General features: G+C 36.6%; 1 protein-coding gene across 13 annotated transcripts in view; it reads right to left on the bottom strand.

Annotated features, from left to right (window-relative positions):
- CDC42BPB (CDC42 binding protein kinase beta) overlaps nt 1–13,729 on the bottom strand; it is an 89,027-nt gene that overhangs the window by 30,721 nt on the left and 44,577 nt on the right. For all 13 annotated transcript variants that reach the window (XM_033061979.2, XM_033061978.1, XM_033061981.2 and 10 more), the window contains exons 4-12: nt 13,239–13,334; nt 8,884–9,032; nt 6,854–6,947; nt 5,358–5,558; nt 4,232–4,480; nt 3,201–3,280; nt 2,173–2,339; nt 1,969–2,088; nt 26–159 (exon numbers count right to left, since the gene is read on the bottom strand). In XM_033061979.2, the coding sequence (XP_032917870.1) occupies nt 26–159; nt 1,969–2,088; nt 2,173–2,339; nt 3,201–3,280; nt 4,232–4,480; nt 5,358–5,558; nt 6,854–6,947; nt 8,884–9,032; nt 13,239–13,334 (1,290 nt within the window). The remainder of the gene's footprint in view (nt 1–25; nt 160–1,968; nt 2,089–2,172; nt 2,340–3,200; nt 3,281–4,231; nt 4,481–5,357; nt 5,559–6,853; nt 6,948–8,883; nt 9,033–13,238; nt 13,335–13,729) is intronic.

The following is a 13,729-nucleotide window of genomic DNA, read 5'->3' as shown; positions in this document are numbered from 1 at the left end:
AAAGTACCTATCTTTGGATCAATACCTTATGAAGGTCCTCCTTTTCCTGCCTCAGTACTTTGCACTGCTTTTCCAGTCCTTTTAACTTGTGTATGGAGTCTTCGTGCTCTTGTCGAAAAGCCACTGCATCCGCAAGCTGTGCTTCCAGTTTACTTATATCTGCACATTAATACATATTAAAGGTCCCAAATTAACCCAAATAAAACAAGCCACATTACTCATGCAAATTGGTATCACTTTGGAAAAACCAACTTCTTTCCTATTCCCAGCATTTTAGACTGTTTAAAGTAACTTTGGGATATGGATACCTCAAAATAACTTTATTTTTCTTAGCCCCAAAGATTGTGACCTCTAAGTAAAAAAGCCTTATAAAATGGTTTTGTTTTGTTTTTGAGGAACACAACCTCTAGCCCTAGAAAACATTAAAATAAACTTGACATGTTCCATTTCCAAATGTGTTTCCTAAATAGTTCTCATTATGCAACAAAAAGGCAACAGTCATTAGTGCATCCAGCAAGACAGGGAAGGACTATTTATTTTCTAGTAAGAACTAATGAATAGTTTGGGAAAGAAACACCATCCTGCACAGGGTAACCTGACGACCTGACTGCTCATATTCCTGGCAGCATGTTCTCGCTTCACTTTCAAAGACAAATAAACAAATTTGATTGGAAAATATTGGTTTTAAGTGCAAGAAACCCAACATAGCCACCCTTATATAATCCTGCTCAGTCTTACCAATTCTAAGAAAATGAACTGCCACTCTCTATTCAATTTTAATTACTACTTCTACTAAACAAATAAGTATGAAATTTCACAGGGAATAATTGTCTCACTCAAGTTTCACTGATACCTGTGGCAGAATAGGAAAATGGACCTAAGTATTCAAGATCCCAAGCAATGCTGTATTGCTTGAAGTATTATTCCTTTCCTCACTTCAGAACCAACGTCCTCCCACCCTACATGAACCAATGTTACTTCTTTTTAAATCAGAACATACTCTAGACTTTATATTTAACAGGACATCACTGGTTGAAGAACTAGATAAACCTGAAAGAATAAATCTTTATTTCTAGATAAATCTGAATGCAAAAGTAGAACCTTAATCTAACTATTCAAACCTAATTTCAGAATACACAAGAATAGCTTTTTTGGAAGGATAATCTGTGTAGGAGAGTGGAGCTGATTTTTGCAGTGCATACACCTACAAAACAGGTATATTGTCAAACTAAATGGGGAAAAATATTCTAAAAAATCAGCAACTCAGCACCTGAACTCACACTATACAGGCCTCTTTACAACTCACAGTCAAGTTATTAGGATTTGAAACTACCACTTTGATTCCCAGTTAAAAATTAGGTACTAACAAGAGGCTGGCATGAATAAACTAATAGCATTGTCAAACAACAGATTTTCAGTGATATGGGTGAGTCAGTCTTCCCTCAGGACAGATGCCAGTATTTGTTTTTCTGCAATGCTCAGTGTTTCCTAATTAATGCATCGCCAAACACAGAAACACAAAGGGAGCAGAAGCTCAGAAATATTTAAATGTGAACTACTATTACACATCCCCCCCTTTACTCCTGTACTCTTTACTAAAGAGCAACCAGACTTCTATCTCCTGTCTCTTACACCTACCTTCAAGTAAAACCTCTCCCACACAATACTCCTCCCCAAATGGAGTAAGAGAACAGGATTTCCTGAGATTTTTAGGGAAACAAACACACAAAATATTTAACTAAATCCATCCATACAATTCATCACACTCTGGACTTCCCATGCTAGTATGTGCTATCAAGCCAAGCAGGTGGAAGAACAAATTAAGCGCTCATCTAGAAAAAACTGAAATGCCTCTTAATATTGAACAAGGCTTTTAAAAACCCTCTGTTTTTTAAATACCTCAAGAACATTAATTCTACTTATTGCGAAATAAATTGCATTACTATAATTACCATGCCAGAGGCTTACCTGTTAATTTGTTCTTCAACCGTTCAATTTCTTCATTTAATTTTTTAATCTCCTTATCACGGCTTGTATTTGCTGTAACACACACTGGACCTTGGAGGTTCTGCACTGTCTGTGTAGATTCTTAAAATCCAAAAAGAATAGATTTTCAATAAAATATATTAAAATGAGCAGAACTAAGAATCCAAACAAATATAAACCACCAACCTTGCAGTTTTCTGTTCAAATCCTGCTTTTCTTGCTCTAATTTCCGTATTTTCTTTTCATAGCCTTCTATTTGTGAAGTGTTCTTTGAGTCTCGCTGTACATCCGTATCTTTGGTTACAGTGTCAGACTGCAGCACATTCTTTAAAGTGCCTCTATCAGATAAAGAGCTGAAAAGAAATACATAAGTTACGACATTTTAATAAATACAGCAGTCTATATGCTGGGATTCCACCAACTATGCACCTTAAATTTACAAGTACAATTAGTGCAGTAATTGTTAGAGACAATTCTCAGGGTAAAGTTATTACTCCCTAGCTACTGTGCATGCTGCTGTAGAATTAAGATACCTGCATGCAGGACTTCAATGATGCACCTTCACTTCACAAACTGCCTAAATGATTGAAAATGTTAACTCTCCCATGCCAAAGGTTACAGGTACCTGGCAGAAATGAAAGCAGGTAAGAGTACCTGCACTGAGACAGGTGAGGTACAACCCCAAAAGTTTAGTTTAAAGCATGGCAAAGAGAAACAATGGAATAACAAACAGGCCAGAATACCCTAAGATCAGAGACAAGCATATGTTTGAGAGATCTCTGAAGTCAGATGGAGGCCACTTCAAAGATATGCAAAGTGAGTCACATTGTCCATGATCAGAACCCTCTCTGTTAATTTGGTTTACCAGCAGGACAGCAGAGCAATGAGATAATCCTGAACAGCTCCTGGCAGATGTTCAGTGTGGACAAGACTTGCTCTCAGCTTTTCAATGCAGGAACTGCAATTAACACATCTAGTCCCTTAACCTTCTTTCATTTCAAAGAGATAAAACATTAAATACAAAAGCACCCAATCCTGGCAAACAGGATCAAAATATGTTCAATCATTTGAAAAAAAAACCCAAGGAATAAAACTTTGGCCACAGGTATACCTATGAATGTCAACCTTTCTATATGTTTATAAAAATGAGAATTTCCAGGAATTAGTTGCATTTGGGAAACAAGTTTCCTTTATAAAACATATCCTTTGCTTACCTGTCAGTTGTGTATGTAAACCCAACGAATGGTAAATGCAATCCAGAAAAGCCTGTATGAGAACTCGGTGGCACCACTTCCTGCATGAAAACAATGTGCATGAAAACCCAAGAGAGAACCCATACAGAGTGAAAGGCATTTCATTGAGCCTCAACAGCTAAAAGAGAGACAGTTAATAGAAAGATTTTTCTTAATACACCAACTGACAATTGGCAGTTATGCTCCACTGCCCCTGGACAAGCTTTATGTCAGATTAGGCCACCCAGCAGAATAACTTGAATTTCGGAGCCTCTTGAACTGGCACTTGAAAGGGCAGCATTTCAACAAGTTCAAAGCACAATGCAGCCAGTAAAAGGAAACCCAAAATTTCAAGTTCCTAATTAAAAGGGACCTGCTACCAAAATGCATGCTGTTAGTCTTAGTGTTCTAGTTACTGTCAGACATGTAATCAAAAAACGTGCCAAAAACTCTTCATTTCTTGGAATACAAGCTGGTGAACCAATTACCACAAAAGCTCTCCACTCTTCCTGACCCATTTGTAAACTACAAGACAACAGAAAGGAGTGCAACACCAATGTTCCCTACTCCAAGAACCAATCTCCTGTTTTTGAAGTCAGTGGAGAAGTAGCAGGAAGTGTCCTTTCACTTGGACAGCTATGCTTGCAAGTTACACAGAAAATAAATGTATACTTCTAATGACAGATTTTTTTTTTCACCTTTGAAAAGGCATAAATCCAAATACTAGCTCCCTGTAGACTGAAAGGACAACAAAGGGCTTTTTTCCCTACCTAAATATGTTTTAACTTTGACTATGCAACAATAATGCAGTCTCACAAGTGCCACCACTTAAAAAAGCAGCTCATGATTTCTGATAACACAAAATGCCAAAGAGATCAAAAAATTGAATTTTTCACATTTGCAGTAACTTATTTTTAATCTCTTTCTTTATTTTAAAGTAAGTTCTCACTACTACCTTACAGTGCAGCAAGGATGCATATTTCCATTAGTAATATCTAAAAACAAAGACTCACTGGATTTCTTAGTACATCATCATCTACATCAAAGTTCGAGGTGTCAGAAGGACTGCTAACTTCTGGAATGTAAGGTGCTTCTAGGTTTCGGATGTTATCCCAATTAAGTCCTTCAAAAAATGCATGAGATTTAAAATCCTCTATTCCATTCTGTCCCAGTCTACGCTCCCTGCTGCAGATAAGTCGCTGAATAAGATCTTTTGCTTCTTCAGATACATCTGTAACGTGGGATGGAAACTGAAATCGTTCCTAGAAAACAAAACAAACAGAGAAATTTTTAGAGAAGGAATTAATTCCAAAACTTTCAACTGTAGTTTCAAAAAACCCATTAAATTACACCAATAAAACTGGAAATGAATAGTCAAATATTGTTCTAGTTACAGTGAGCAATGACAGAGCACAGTTCAATACATTCAGTGACACACTGTTTGTCATAAATTGGATTTCAAGTACAAGAAATCATTTTTCAATTTCTTTAAAACAGGTCTGTTTGATCTGTGATTACAATAACTCAGGAAAAGCAAACTTTTTTTAAAGACATACTACGATTTTTACATGCTACAATATATTACAGATCATACAACAAAGACATACTGGTATTCTTAGTCAGAGGTCCACTGATCTCCTGGAAAGGTATTCCTCAAGATTAATTAATTTCAACTCTTAAAACCCCATGATATTAGTCAATTCTTTATGTTGTCATATTTAAGGATGTATTTTTCCAATATATAGATTAAATACTTGTTTTTCTCACCAAAATATAATCTACATTTAGAAAATATTTCTATTATCATAAACAAACATAAGATCTAAAAATTAGAATTACCACTAACAACTGAAATTCCTCAAGACTGATAAAACTGGAGTAAATTTTCATTTTGTGATGATTGCTAAAAATTTTCCAACAAGAAAAACAGCATTTAGAGAAATATTTCAATTTGTCAAAGAACTAAATTTCTGCAGTTCAGAGAAAGTAAGCATTCCTAAAACCTGAATCAATAAACCTAGACAACATCCGTCTAAAACACTATGAAAAAGCAAACAACTACCATCACTTCAATATCCTTAAGTGAGAAGTTTCTCTGTAAACAAACTCAGAACGTAAGAGATTTAATACAGCTCTTACTTCATGATTCATAATCTTCCCATAGGTTTCCACTAGTGACTCTGCATAGAAAGGTGTTTCACCATAGAGCATTTCATACATGCAGACACCCAGTGACCACCAGTCACACTCAGGTCCGTATTTCCCCATTCCATCTTCCATCGCTTGCAAGATCTCAGGAGAGATGTAGTCAGGAGTACCCACTGCTACTGATGACTGGACCTTAAAAATAAGGCAAACATAATTCTCATAAGTTTCCCGTTTCTCTCAGCAACTGTTTTACTCAAACACTAGTATTTCTGACAGAGCATGACAGGATTCTGGGGAAGGAAGAGATAAATTCACAGCAACATAACAAAGATAATATTAAGAAAGTAACAAAGACTGCAAAGATTAAATTCCATTCTACTGCTAGTCAATATGTTTTATTCTGAACACAGCAGAAACCTAAAATAATCACAGATGTTGGGAAAGCAGAAAGACAAAATATATTTTGCCTTTGTGTCTGTTTATACTTTAAAACTGCAATTTGCTGCCCCAAAGTTGAAGTGAAAAATGAGTCAGTAGGGAGATGAGGTCCTACCTCTGAATTTTACTGTTACATATGAAGATCACAGAACAAATTTCCTGGGTACGTTTTATGATATCAGCAATCAGTCAAATGTTTATTGCCTAATGTGCAACTGGATGTACTACAGCAATAAGGTGGAGAAATTATTCTGTGCACAAGCAGTAGGAAAGCCCTGACCATCAGTGCAGACTAATCTCTAGGAATATGTCATCAATTTTAGTGGTTCCTTCATTTTGCATTTTTTATGGTAAAGCTTTGATAGGCATTTTATGACTAGAGAACATCAACAAGATGTGAGTTTGTGCCAAAACCAGTGAACGATGCTGCATGCCATACTTTGGCAGGACTGGAACCCCTGGAAGTACCCTAAACAAGGCAAAACAAACAAAACCTGTCACAAGCAATTCAGCTTTTAGAGGTAAATCCAATCTGCTGCACAAGATGGCCAATTACCATCATGTTGTTTTTCCATTTGTCAAAGGCATATAAAACAAACTGTTTATTAATTGTAGAATGAAGACAATCATTAAGGTTACAAAAGACCTTTAAGATCATTATGTCCAACTGTTAATAGGTCCCCAAGTGCCACATCTAAACATCTTTTTCTGATACCTACAGGGATGGTGATTCCAAATTTGTGTGTGCCTAACTGGTGTAGCAGGTCCTCACCCTTCCCCATTGGACTCAAATGGTCATTAGAAGAAAAAGTGAAAACCAAACAAATAAAACAAAGGAGAACTTAAAAAGATAGCAGTCTGTAAAACAAGGAGATAAAGATTTTAAAAACGCATTTAAGTATGTTGAGTTGTACTGTGCCCTCCATTTGTAGTGTATCAGAAAGTTCACAATCTATCACATCCCTGATGCACACTAATCTCCTTAAAACCAGCAACTCACTTTGAAATCCCACTATCCACAACCCAAATAAATTTTGCTTCATACATACTGTGCCATCTTCACTCATTTTCAGACAGGACCCAAAGTCTGCCAGTCGTATGTGGCCATTCATGTCCAAAAGAACATTATCAGGCTTTATATCCCTGTTATAACAGATAGAAGTGAGAAAGATTTAAACATACAGTATTAGCTCTGCTTGTAAAGATTAATCTTGCATCAAAATAACATAGAATTTTACTCACTGACGTAAACTCTTTCTATGGTACTATTTATGAGTCTCTTCTCCTGGCCAACCTTAATCCCACCAGATTTGTTGCACCATAAAATCTGCATTTCTTTTCAAATGTGAAGTTCCAAATGCCACTACATGTGTTGAAAAACTTAAAAACTGTACAAAACCTTCAGTTTAATCTTTAAGAATGAAACTAGAATTACTAGGAGTAAACGAAAATAAGGTCCTCTAACACCTTGCTACACAGATGTGGAAGCTGACAATGGCTGATTTTTAACATGCTGAATTCCAGTTTCACACTTGACATTTGTGAGAAAAACCATTACATGTTTAACAAAGGGTCCTCATGTAAAAATCCTGCCAACTTGATACATTTTTCCAACACAAACTTGAATTAACCTTTTTAACCAAGGGCTAATGCTCTGAAATTAATTACTGAAATGTCACTAATACTGCTGCTCATTAGCAGTACTAATACAAAACAAGAAATGCTAATCTATGTCTGTCTACATAAATTCAAATGCATATTTACTTGTGATAATGCACAAATATATGTGCTGAGAAAATTGGACTATATCTCTATGCTTCCCCAATAAGTTAATTAGCAATTCTGCATTGTTAAACTTATTCCATACATTTCAGTTCCAGATATTGCCAATGTTCCACAACCACAAGTCAAGCTCAGTAGTTGCAGGGGACTATGAAAACTAAGATACAACTATATACTAATCTGCTTGTTTGTTTTTTAAAGAACACTGCTCACAGTGGCACTTGCAGCATGAGCCAATATCTGCTTGGCATGCAGCTCTCACTTGCCTCAGGGACCAGCACTGCTGTTCAGAAAGGCTTAATGCCTCCTCTCTGAGCTCCACTGTCTCCTATCTACAGCTAACAGGTCACATAAGCCCTTAAAGGGTCCTTGAAACCCTCTCCAGAGCAATCATGCTTCCTCCTCATCCATTCCAGTTGCCAAGCAGTAATTTCTTGGGCATTGGCACATACCCTGTTCAAAGCACGTGTTTTGGCCACAGAGCCACACACTGCTATTGCCACAACAGACCTTCATTCAGCCCCGTGAAAAGATGCAGCTGCTCAGTAAGTCAGGCCACCTTCCTTGGAAATTGTTGCAATGGTGCCTGTGGTGAACCTCCCTAAGGCTGAAACATTTTTAAATCCCCAAATATTGTCCACATTTACTTACAGGAGTTTTAGAGAGCATCTTTTCAAATTCTAAAACAGCAATCAAAGTGCAAACAGAAGAGTTCAAAGCATTATAGTTGAGAATTCCCTATGCTTTTTAAACTTTAACTGTACAGCTACTACCAATCACAACCTAAGTTGACTTGATGGTAGCCACTGATTCAGAGTACACATCTTGTGTGCAAAAACAATTAGACCTGTACATGCCCACTGATTACAAAACCTGTTCAAGAATGAAGGTAAGTAGATGCACTGATGTTATCATGGGCTTACTGTGCATACATTTTGCAGAATGTCTAAACACCTCTAGAAAGTTCAAACCATTTCAAACCACTTCAAATTTCTAGGTTGCTTGGACAAAGGCAGATAAATATTTATTAAGTGAATTGAGAGTAAGTCAAGAGCCCCGATTAAAAATAGAACAGACTTTAAAAGGTTAGGGAGATAAATGTCACTGCTTCTGATATCAATCCATCAAAACTTGGTATTTAAAAGTAGCTTACACAGTTATTATACAGCATGAAGTAAGAATGTATCTATACCAGTTTGCCTTTGGCTACTGTGTGCATTTGTATACACAGCGGTAAATTTGGGATTAACTTCATATAACTGTACAGGTATTTTTTGCCAAATGAGAAGTTTTTTACCTGTGCACATAATGCAGCTCATGTATGGAATGTATAGCAAGCACCATTTCACCTATGTAGAACCTAGCCATATCTTCAGGAAGCTTGTCTTCAAATTTACTGAGAAGTGTCAGCAAGTCACCACCAACATAGTAGTCCATCACTAGATACTGAAAATGGAGAAATAAAGCAATCATGTACTGAGAAACAGCTGGCAAGAAAAAAAATGAAAGTTCATCAGTTAACCCCTGAAAAAAAACCCTCTCACGATTTTTTCTGTGCCTGTAGAAAGTAGTCAAAATTGGTGGTCTTCTGTTTTACCTTTATTTACTTAGTATAAAAAGGTATCATATTCCTTTAATAATCACAGTAAGAATAGCACATCAGCATTTAGTTCCTATGATAAAAAAACTCCAAACAAAATATGGCAGCAACAAAGAATTAAATCAGGTCAAGTTTACTTCTGTCTTAAGTGATACTAGAAGACAAGTTTACTTCTGTCTTCTTCTAGTATCACAAAGAAAATTATCTAATATCACCAAAACTAATGTATGTTATTGACTCTTAAGTGAAAATTTCCAGAGGATGGTGAAAGAAAAAAAAAAGTATAGTTAAAATCAGTATTTGATGCAGCTTAGTCTAAAATACACATTTCATTATTACTTTTAGTTTTGGTACCATTTCAATATTACTTGTTGTTCCTGAAGTGGCACTTATCACATCAACATCTTCAAATACTCATCTCGGTACATTCCACATCGAGGATGCACAACACAGCTGGCAGGAGTTTGATCACACTATACATTACATAAATATACCATACATGGATGCCCATGACAAACCAAAAGCACTGTCAAGCCAGAGGCACTAAAGGGGGAAATTTAAAAGTCAAACATTAATGTTCCTTTGAATATATTTCAGTGAAAAAGTAAACAGCCTCCCAGGCAATCAGGCACCATCCTATCCATGGAAAGGACCAATACTGAAAGGGTCACATGAAAGAAAAGGACTCATCATGCTGTTTGTTTCTCATATCACAAAACAAGGATTATGTTTCAGGTAATTCCTAGCAATATCCACCTAAATCCAGACCATCACTTCAAATATAATGACTTCATCTAATACTACCAGTCTGAAGCCATTTTATTCCATGTTTCCCAAGATGATTTGATATGCAGTTTTGGGACTAACTTTGTTTATTCTTGAGTTAAGTTTCCAAAGCCATCATCTTATTTTTCTCCTCAAAGTAAAGCAACCTAGAATCCACTGCCCCTACCACAGATTCATCTTCCATGAGGGAAGCAAATTAAAGAAGATAAAAATGCAAAGAACATGAAATGCAATACTAGCCATTTCCTCACTATCTTTTAAGATTAAAAGAGACTCCAAAAGCCACGAATTTTGGTATTTTTCTCTATTTTATTCAAATTAATGCTTAATCTGATAGGCAAATTGCATCATTTATGTTGAAATCAATCTATGGGTATTGCTCCAAGGAACTTCAAACATCTACTGAAATACAGTACACATGCAACACTTATGTTTGAAATCAAAATGCTACAGACAGAAACCATTCATTTTCTAAAAGGGATATTATCTTGAAGTATTTTCTCTCAAATTCAAGGCAAAGAGACTTTATAGAACCCTCAGTGGGAAGTGAAATATCCTCCCTGTCAGAGACTAAGTAATGCACTTGCATCAGCTCCCAAAGCATTTATAACTCAACAAGAACTCAGGTGACCCATGAAGAAAGCACTTGGATCACAGAAAGATGGTGAGATCTCTCCTATGAGGAAGCAGAACTTTATTAATCTTTCAACTCAAAATGATCTGCTTGCCAGGAGGTGCTTCTCCCTTCTTATGGGGTTAAAATAAAAGCTATTCGACGCTGAAATCTGGCAGAGTGCATTTCTTCCAGGGAAGTGTCTACATCAAATGGTAAGAGTAGTTCGAAATCAAAGGGAAAAAGGGTATCAAAATACTCTCATGAGTACCCAGACACCTTTGAGGCTGACAGCAGTCAAATACACACTTCACCTAAATCACCAGCTAAATCTCCAAAGGTTTATTTAACCCATCTTGGGTATTTATAGGCTGTCTCTTACAAAAGCTTTTTAAGAACCAGAAAAAAAGTTATGCAGTATTTCCATGTAATGTCATTTAAGAACTGGGTGTTTAGAAAACAGAAATGCACGGTGCATTTACTTGAAAGGTTTAAAAACTACAAGAGCAGAAATGGCAAATTAACTCCAGAACATATATATTTCACAGAATTTTGTATTTCTTGCTGAAATGTAGGTTCTGTATTATCAAATGCTCTGTTAATAGTAAAGGGAGGGAATAAAACCCAAAGTACTTTTAGACACTCTAAAGGCAGCTACTACTTTTCTACGTTAGCGTCTCACTGTTTGTTTGTTTTGTTCTGAACCCTTTATCATACAGCCAAAGGGGACAGATCACTAGGTGGGGGAAGACACAAAGCTCTCTCTCTGCTCAAGGTTAGCTCAATGGTTCTGCATTTAAGGATCACTAGATATAATCCACAAACAGCACTGGGAGAAAATACTGGAACCTAGAGATTTCTCTTGCAGAGGACCAGGTTGGAAAACCAAGCTCTGCTCTCTGTTCTTGTTTTGTCCGTAGATGAACAGCACAGCTAAAAAGTAGATCTGCCCAAGCTCTGTAACAAGGCAGCACTCTCCAGGACGAGGAAAAATGTAGCCATAAACTTCAAGCTCCAAAGAGAATTGAACAGGGATCTTTTAGCCCCTGGACAAGTACTACATGGTACGGAAAAGAACCTTCTGTCCAGGTTTTTGGATGAATTGATTACTTTATGTGTTTCAGCTTTTCTTCATGCATCATTTACAATGGTGACTGAGATGCAGATCCAGTCCATCTGTGAGCACCAGACATTTACAGAAGATGGTTTCAGAGTAACAGACCAAATTGGAAGGCAGCATCTCAGCACATGCAGAAGCAGAGCTCAGGCAAGCTGCGAACCTGCTGACTTTGGCTGCCGGGCAGGACTGTTACCTTCTTAGATACTGGATCTTAAATTAGGTGTCTACATTCTGCTGTCAAGTGAAACTTCAGTATCTAAACACCTTTGGGAACTTTGGGAAAAGACTCCCCCTCTGTGCTGTCTTTGCTATTGCTTGTTATCTCACACAGCTAACAATTTTTCCTTAGGTAGTTCCATTCTTACAAGCTACTTGAAAATACAAAACAGGATGCTTTTTATGCAAGTCTGAAGGTTGGTTCTGTGGGAATTTGAAACTACAAGCTGTTTTGAAATCATGACACAGTCCCAGAGATAACTAAAGTGTGAGAGATTGAAAATCTGGACCTTTTACAAACCATTGAATGGAAAAGCCTGTGAATGAGGGTCTAAGATGTGACTCCTTATTTTCCTACAATGCGCTTGCTGTTCTAAAAATACTCCAAACCGTGGCAAAGTAAGTGTTTTGTCTCAGCATCTATGGAAATGTTTGAGGCTTTACTACCTCTTGCTTAGTTCCTGAACTCTTTGGCAGCCTTTCATCAATACATTTTTTCTTATTTATACTAATAACTTGCTACCATGCTACTAAAGTGTTAAGAAGGTGAAAACTTTCACACTACAGCTATATCAGATGCTACAGAAACTGCCAAGTTTGCAAACCCAGCCTGAAGCAGCCACAGGGAAGCTGTATGGTTCAGTGTATTGCAGAATATTGGAGCTTTACTGACTGTGTTCCTAACCAGTACTCTGCCATATTCTGTGATTGAAGTAAATAGGGTTTATATGTCACAGTTCTAGTAACCAATCATAAAGAAATGTCATAGGAGCACAGATTTTCTTTATAAATGTTTGCTAAATTCTCTCAAACTACTGAGCTGACCAATCTGCTGATTTAAAAACATACTTTATAAAAATATTTTTAAGAAATAGGCACTTTTTTCCCCCTAAGGATTTTAAAATACCAAACTTTTGCTTTTGCCAGTTTAAAACAAAATATTGCTTTAAAAGACATTATGAAAGTTTAAAATGAAATATTTCTTACTTTCACAGAGTTAACATATCTCAGATTACTTAACTGCAACCTTATCCGAAATACTAAATTTGAACATGGTATTTTTTATGCAAGGGGAGATTAGTTAATTTAAGATGCTTAACTAAATCTCTATATACTACAGCCCTACACAACTTTCTCACTCTCCTGGAGTTACAGTCAGTTCCTTTGAAGTTTTGCTTCAAGAAGAAAACAAGAATGTTGAAACACTGCTGTGAGGCACGAGGCAGACTGTTTTAATGCACTAATATTTTTTAAATATAGGAAAAATAAAGTTCTTTCACAACCCAGAGCTTTTATTTACTGATGAATCAAACGTACCAAATAATTCTCATCTTGGAAGGCATAGTGCAATGTAGTAATCCACTGACAATCTCCATTCACCAAGACATTTCTCTCCTCTCGGAAGCAAGCTGTCTGAAGGAAGAGAGAGGGAGAAAAGCCATTGTCAACATCAACAAGTAGTTTTCACAGGATGAATATATATGGATGTTTTATGGGATTATTTCAAATTACTGAACAGAGGTCTCTATTCATTGGAATTCAGTCAACAGAAGTGACATGCCAGGGAATCTCTGCAGGTTTTAGTCAGGCATTCAGTCACTCTAATCCTGACTGTGACTTCAAAAAACAAAACAAAACAAAACCAAACCAAAAATCCCCAAACCAAATGAAAAAACCCCACCGACCTCCCCTCCCCAACCCCAAAAAACTCCACACCAACATAAAACACCCCCAACACCAAAAAGCCCACAAGCCAATTCAAGACAAAGTTAAATCTTTACAAAACATTTTTAAAAGTCAGAAAATAA

This window comes from Catharus ustulatus, chromosome 6, assembly GCF_009819885.2.
Source record: "Catharus ustulatus isolate bCatUst1 chromosome 6, bCatUst1.pri.v2, whole genome shotgun sequence".
NCBI classification, from domain to species: domain Eukaryota; kingdom Metazoa; phylum Chordata; class Aves; order Passeriformes; family Turdidae; genus Catharus; species Catharus ustulatus.
The sequence above is the reverse complement of the archived record's forward strand: the minus strand, read 5'-3'. Positions and strand labels throughout refer to the sequence as shown.